The following is a 7,137-nucleotide window of genomic DNA, read 5'->3' as shown; positions in this document are numbered from 1 at the left end:
GCCAGGTCACAGGCTCACACCCTAGTCATATCTTAAAGGTGCCCTTAAGACAGGATTTGAGAGGAAAGAGAATGGGGAGGTTTCCCACTTTGACCTTGCAGAGAAAACATTCGCTCAGTTTGGGAATCAAAATGGTTCCAGGTCGGTCTTCCTGTGCTGATCTATGTACGTGCTTAGTTGGTACACTTATGAACATTACCATATATCTAAGACCTCAAAATTCCTATCATACTGCCTCTCTCACTCCGTTACACATCATCATTATGGTTCTACCTGGGCAGGGCCAGATTTAGGTTTGATGAGGCCCTAAGCGTGGGTGGCACTGTGGGTTAAACCACAGAGCCTAGGACTTGCTGATCAGAAGGTCAGCGGTTCGAATCCCCGCAACGGGGTGAGCTCCCGTTGCTCGGTCCCTGCTCCTGCCAAGCTAGCAGTTCAAAAGCACGTCAAAGTGCAAGTAGATAAATAGGCACTGCTCCAGCTGGAAGGTAAACGGCATTTCCGTGCGCTGCTCTGGTTCGCCAGAAGCGGCTTAGTCCTGCTGGCCACATGACCTGGAAGCTGTACGCCGGCTCCCTCGGCCAATAAAGCGAGATGAGCGCCGCAACCCCAGAGTCGGCCACAACTGGACCTAATAGTCAGGGGTCCCTTTACCTTTTAAGCTACTGAAGCTAATGGGGCCCTTTATATGCCCAGCTGTCCTTTGTCAACAACAAATTGCCACTGTGGCTTCCAATAAACGTTCGGAAACCAGAGCATTTACGTCCTGGTTTTCGGCGTTGGAGAGTCGAAACTTTCCAAAACGGAGGCATTCAGGAGCCAAGGTTTGACTGTACTGCTTTAAATGCAGAGTGCGGATGAGGGCATTGGCAGCAATTTGGAGAGAGGAACCGTAGCAAAGCTTTGCGGCAGAACTGCAGTGCTGCCTGTGCAAGGTCTTGAGTTCAATTTCTGACATCTCTCAGTTTAAAAACATCAGTTAGCACAGCAGATGGCAGGGGAATAGACCCTTCTCTCTGCGTGAGTAGATAGCTGAATCATGGGACAAATAATCTACTGTATTTTTCGCTCTATAAGACGCACCAGACCACAAGACGCACCTAGTTTTTGGAGGAGGGAAACAAGAAAAAAAATATTCTGAATCCCAGAAGCCAGAACAGCAAGAGGGATCGCTGCGCAGTGAAAGCAGCGATCCCTCTTGCTGTTCTGGCTTCTGGGATAGCTGTGCAGCCTGCATTCACTCCATAAGATGCACACACATTTCCCCTTACATTTTAGGAGGGGAAAAGTGAGTCTTATAGAGCAAAAAATACGGTAATACATGTGTTGGCAAACTAAGGCCCGAGGGCCGGATCTGGGCCCAATCGCCTTCTAAATCCGGCCAGTGGACAGTCCAGGAATCAGCGTGTTTTTCTATAAGTAGAATGTGTGCTTTTATTTAAAATGCATCTCTGGGTTATTTGTGGGGCATAGGAATTAATTCATATCCCCCCCCCAAAAAAATATAGTCCGCCCCCCCACAAGGTCTGAGGGACAGCGGACCGGCCCCCTGCTGAAAAAGTTTGCTGACCCTGATCTAATACATGATTTTGGAGCTCCATCGCGACATCCTCCTTAGGGACAGGGCTGGGCAAACTCTGGTTATGTACTGAGGATTTAGCAAACACCAAATTCAGCCTCTTTGAGAGACATCACCACCCGGCCTTGGAGGCTCTTGGGGGAGGCACAAACTACTTCTTCCCTGGAGTACAGGATGGCAGAATGATGCGTCACCCAGTCCACGAAGGTGCTCATGAGGCAATCACATGCCCATGGGTTTCTGGCGAGGTCGAGGCTGAGCTTTGTGAGGTGGCCTGAGAACCCAGGGTCCCAGGAAGCGATCTGGTTGTCGGAGATGAACAGGGTATCCAGATTCCTCAGCGGCTCGAAGATTCCTGGTGGGAGACGGGTTAAGCTGTTGTTTTGGAGGAAGAGGAACCCCAGGCGTGGGAGCTCCTGGAAGGTCTTGTCGGCGATGGAGTGGAGATGGTTGCCTCCTAGGTCCAACCTCTCTAGAAGAGGCATCCCCTCCAGGATTTGCGGAGAGAGCTGGCGGAGGAAGTTGGAGGAGAGGTCCAGAGCTGTCAAATTCTCCAGCTTGCTGAAGCAGGAGGGGGGAACGTCCTTCAGCTGGTTGTTGGAGAGATCCAGGGTCTGGAGCCGCCCTAACGGGTGGAACCACTGCGGCCGCAACTTGGACAACTGGTTCATCTTGAGAAACAGATGATTCAACGAGCTGGCGTTCTCAAATATTGACGGAGGCAGATCTCCCAGGAGATTGCTTGTGAGATCCAAGGTGTGCAGCTCTGGGAGGTGACGGAAGAGGCCGCCGGGAAGGTCCTCCAGCCTGTTGTTAGACAGGTGAAGTTCCTGAAGCTTCGGCAACCCCAGCAGCGCATCCTCACCGATGCTGGAGATGTTTGTGAACTCGACGGAGATCAGGGTCGTCCGCTCAGGGAAGCCAGCTGGGAAATGGCTAAGGGACGGGGAGGAGCAGGAGAACTCGGTGATATTGCTTGGGGTAGCCACAGGGGGGCACTGGAGAGCCTGGAGGCGGCAGCATTGAAGGGATAACACCAGGCAAACAATAAAGATCAGGACTGAGGAATCCATCATGCGACCCTGTATGGATGGGAGAGAGAGTGGGTTTATTTACATCCCTGAAAATTTGCCTTGGCTGCAAGTAAGTTGAGAGCTACACACCAAGACAAGTATAGTGGTACCTTGGTTCTCAAACTTAATCCGTTCCGGATGCCCGTTCCAAAACCAAGGCACGCTTTTCCATAGAAAATAATGCAAAACGGATTAATCCGTTCCAGACTTTAATCCGTTCCAGACTTTTAAAAACAACCCTATCTAGCGAGACCACCGATCCATAAAATGAAAGCGATAAACAATGTACTGCGGTCACACAATCAATCAATCAGTAGCTGAACTGGGTTCCACACAGTCACAAAAACAACAAAAATGCAAAATAAATAGCAAAAACAGACAGATCTCCGTGTAACACTCAAAACGGAAGTGTGGCACTCAAAACGGAGCACGTTCGGCTTTCGAAAAAAAGTTTGCACACTTACTTCCGGGTTTGCAGTGTTTGGGTTCCACGTTGTTTGAGTGCCAAGGCGTTTGAGAACCAAGGTAGCACTGTATCATAAGGGGGAGTGTGAGATGTGGAGATCTTAACTTATGCATATGTGATATTTCCATTTTTGTATGTTTGCTTTGCTGTTGTTGTTGTTCAGTTTTACATCAATTATTTGTATTCTATGCATTGCGACCAGTTGTGACGGCTTACAGCTTTTAGCAATAAAGATTCCATTCATTCATTTAAAGGTAAAGGGACCCCTGACCATTAGGTCCAGTCGTGACTGACTCTGGGGTTGCGGCGCTCATCTCGCTTTACTGGCCGAGGGAGCCGGTGTACAGCTTCCGGGTCATGTGGCCAGCCTGACTAAGCCGCTTCTGGCGAACCAGAGCAGCGCACAGAAACACCGTTTACCTTCCCGCCAGAGTGGTACCTATTTATCTACTTGCACTTTGGCGTGCTTTCGAACTGCTAGGTTGGCAGGAGCTGGGACCGAGCAACGGGAGCTCACCCCGTCACGGGGATTCGAACCGCCGACCTTCTGATCGGCAAGCCCTAGGCTATGTGGTTTAACCCACAGCGCCACCCGCGTCCCTGTGACTGCTTATAGCTTTTAGCAATAAAGATTCCATTCATTCATTTGCATCCCTGTAAATACCTGCATGGTCTCCTGCCCAGCTTGAGAAAACAAAACTTATCATTGGGGCAGAGCTAGCTCCTGGGAAAGTGGATGAGACTCTTAATCTAAGACTCGTGGGTTTGAGCCCTGTGTTATAGAATCATAGAATCATAGAGTTGGAATAGACCACAAGGGCCATCGAGTCCAACCCCCTGCCAAGCAGGAAACACCATCAGAGCACTCCTGACATCTGGTTGTCAAGCCTCTGCTTAAAGACCTCCAAAGAAGGAGACTCCACCACACTCCTTGGCAGCAAATTCCACTGTCAAACAGCTCTTACTGTCAGGAAGTTCTTCCTAATGTTTAGGTGGAATCTTCTTTCTTGTAGTTTGGATCCATTGCTCCGTGTCCGCTTCTCTGGAGCAGCAGAAAACAACCTTTCTCCCTCCTCTATATGACATCCTTTTATATATTTGAACATGGCTATCATATCACCCCTTAACCTCCTCTTCTCCAGGCTAAACATGCCCAGCTCCCTTAGCCGTTCCTCATAAGGCATCGTTTCCAGGCCTTGGACCATTTTGGTTGCCCTCCTCTGGACACGTTCCAGTTTGTCAGTGTCCTTCTTGAACTGTGGTGCCCAGAACTGGACACAGTACTCCAGGTGAGGTCTGACCAGAGCAGAATACAGTGACACTATTACTTCCCTTGATCTAGATGCTATACTCCTCTTGATGCAGCCCAGAATTGCATTGGCTTTTTTAGCTGCTGCGTCACACTGTTGGGCAAAAGATTCCTGCATTGCAGAAGGTGGGACCCCGACGGTTCCGCCCATCTCTGCAATTCTAGGATGATAAACATATCAAGACAGACAGCAACATCCACATTATGGGTAGGCAACCTAAGGCCCGGGGGCCAGATCCGGCCCAATTGCCTTCCAAATCCAGCCTGCGGACAATCTGGGAATCAGCGTGTTTTTACATGAGTAGAATGTGTCCTTTTATTTAAAATGCATCTCTGGGTTATTTGTGGGGCATACGAATTCGTTCAGTCTTTTTCCCCTTTCAGAATATAGTCCGGTCCCCCACAAGGTCTGAGGGACAGTGGACTGGCCCCCTGCTGGAAAGGTTTGCTGACCCCTGTCCACATTGTACATTTAAAGGAAATGCCCCCCCCCAAAGGACTGTGGGAGTGTCATTTGTTAAGGGTGCTGCGAATTGTAGTTCTTTGAGGGGTAAGCTACAGTTCCCAGGATATATCCCGTGATATTTGCATTGGCCACAAGTCACGGCGATTGTAGTAGTAGTGACCGCAGAATACTGAATTGTGGGTGCGGGAACAGAATGTGGCACAGGGTGTGGGTGAGGATGGAATGGAGCTCTCTAGAGAAGGGAATGGCTGGCTGGCTGGCAAATGAACTTCTTCCCTCTTGTTCTTTCAAAAAAAGGCCCTTCCTCCTTCTCCGCCGCTGCTCCCTCCCACTTGTGCAATTCTGCAACGTTCTGTGGCCAGGCGATTGCAAATTCTCCGGCTCGGAGGACTTGTGCCAGCTGAGTGCTTTTGCATCATATCTCTTAGTTTTCTCTTAATTTATTCTGTCTTTGTTGACCAGAGGCGAGTGGGCGGGGATGGCAGGAGCTTTGTACGGAGCGCCAATAACCTTTGGAAACCTTGTCCGCCAATTTCTATTGATTGGCTCAGGGGTAGATCGCATGCCTTGCATGAATCCTAGAACGGCAGAGTTGGAGTCCCCCAGTGGTCATCTAGCCCAGCCCCCAAAAATGCAGGAAGAAGGTTGCAGGTTCAATCCCAGGCAGGGCTGGGGAAACAGTGCCTGAAATCCTGGAGAGTCAGTCAGGGTAGACAATACTGGGGTAGAGAGACCCAATGGTCTGACTCAGTATAAGATCTGCGAATGTGGGAAGTTGTCGTTCCTCCCTCTTCCCACATTCACAGCTTCGCTTTGACACGACTTTCCCTGTTCTGAACGCTCCACAATTCAGATTATCGGAAGCTGAGATGAGCCTGGGGACTTTGCTTCAGGATGAAGGACAGGGAAAGGAAAGCTTGAGGGACGCTTACCTGCAGCTCAGTCGCTTTCGCCCAGCAAACTATCCCTTCCACAGTGGATATGTTCGACTTTTGCCTTATCGTGGGAGCAAGGGACTGGCGCAAGGAGGTCTCTGGTCCCTGAAAGGTTCTCCACCAATGGGAAGTTGAAGAGGAAGGGAGGGAACAAGAGGCTTCTCAGAAATGCCACCCATTTGGTTTTGGTTGCATCATCTGGTTGCGAAACACTGTGTTGAAATCTGAAAGGGACAGAGCTAAAAGGAGACTCAAAAGTGGACACAGAAACTTCGCAATGACCTGAAACCTGTGGCTACGGAGAAAAGAGGAAACCATAGGAAAGAGGCCCAAACCCTCATACAACAAAAAATAATATTTAGAATATACTGGAACCCATTACGTTTGTTTTATTTAAAAAGGGCTATCTAAGGCATGGGACGCGGGTGGCGCTGTGGGTAAAAGCCTCAGCGCCTAGGGCTTGCTGATCGAAAGGTCGGCGGTTCGAATCCCCGCGGCGGGGTGCGCTCCCGTTGCTCGGTCCCAGCGCCTGCCAACCTAGCAGTTCGAAAGCACCCCCGGGTGCAAGTAGATAAATAGGGGCCGCTTACTAGCGGGAAGGTAAACGGCGTTCCGTGTGCTGCGCTGGCTCGCCAGAGCAGCTTCGTCATGCTGGCCACGTGACCCGGAAGTGTCTCCGGACAGCGCTGGCCCCCGGCCTCTAGAGTGAGATGGGCGCACAACCCTAGAGTCTGTCAAGACTGGCACGTACGGGCAGGGGTACCTTTACCTTTACCTTTATCTAAGGCATGGGTAGGCAAGCTAAGGCCGGGGGCAGGATCTGGCCCAATCGCCTTCTCAATCCAGCCTGCAGAGCTCCCGTTGCTCAGTCCCTGCTCCTGCCAACCTAGCAGTTCGAAAGCATGCCAGTGCAAGTAGATAAATAGGTACCGCTCCAGCGGGAAGGTAAACGGTGTTTCTGTGCGCTGCTCTGGTTCACCAGAAGCGGTTTCGTCATGCTGGCCACATGACCCGGAAGCTGTACGCCGGCTCCCTCTGCCAATAAAGCGAGATGAGCGCCGCAACCCCAGAGTTGGCCACGACTGAACCTAATGGTCAGGGGTCCCTTTATCTTTACCTTTAGGCAACCTAAGGCCCAATCGCCTTCTAAATCCGGCCTGCGGACAGTCCGAGAATCAGCGTGTTTTTACATGAGTAGAATGTGTCCTTTTATTTAAAATGCATCTCTGGGTTATTTGTGGGGCACAGGAATTTGTTCATTGCCCCCCCCAAAAATATAGTCCGGCCCCCCACAAGGTCTGAGGGATAG

The 7,137-nt window shown here is 50.5% G+C and overlaps 1 protein-coding gene across 1 annotated transcript; it reads right to left on the bottom strand.

Annotated features, from left to right (window-relative positions):
• Positions 1-1,207: 1,207 nt before the first annotated feature.
• Positions 1,208-5,994, bottom strand: LRG1 (leucine rich alpha-2-glycoprotein 1). Its single transcript, XM_028714021.2, has 2 exons — positions 5,826-5,994; positions 1,208-2,661 (listed from the first exon to the last, which is right to left on the bottom strand). The coding sequence occupies exon 2, from the start codon at positions 2,653-2,655 to the stop codon at positions 1,657-1,659; it is 999 nt and encodes a 332-aa protein (XP_028569854.2). The 5' UTR covers positions 2,656-2,661; positions 5,826-5,994; the 3' UTR covers positions 1,208-1,656.
• Between the last annotated feature and the right edge of the window lie 1,143 nt (positions 5,995-7,137).

The sequence above is a fragment of the Podarcis muralis genome, chromosome 18 (assembly GCF_964188315.1).
Source record: "Podarcis muralis chromosome 18, rPodMur119.hap1.1, whole genome shotgun sequence".
In the NCBI taxonomy this organism is placed as follows: domain Eukaryota; kingdom Metazoa; phylum Chordata; class Lepidosauria; order Squamata; family Lacertidae; genus Podarcis; species Podarcis muralis.
This window is presented reverse-complemented; position numbering and strand designations above follow the sequence as displayed.

Excerpts from the sequence above, each read along its gene's own strand:
- LRG1 (XM_028714021.2), bottom strand. The coding sequence starts at position 2,655 with ATGATGGATTCCTCAGTCCTGATCTTTATTGTTTGCCTGGTGTTATCC.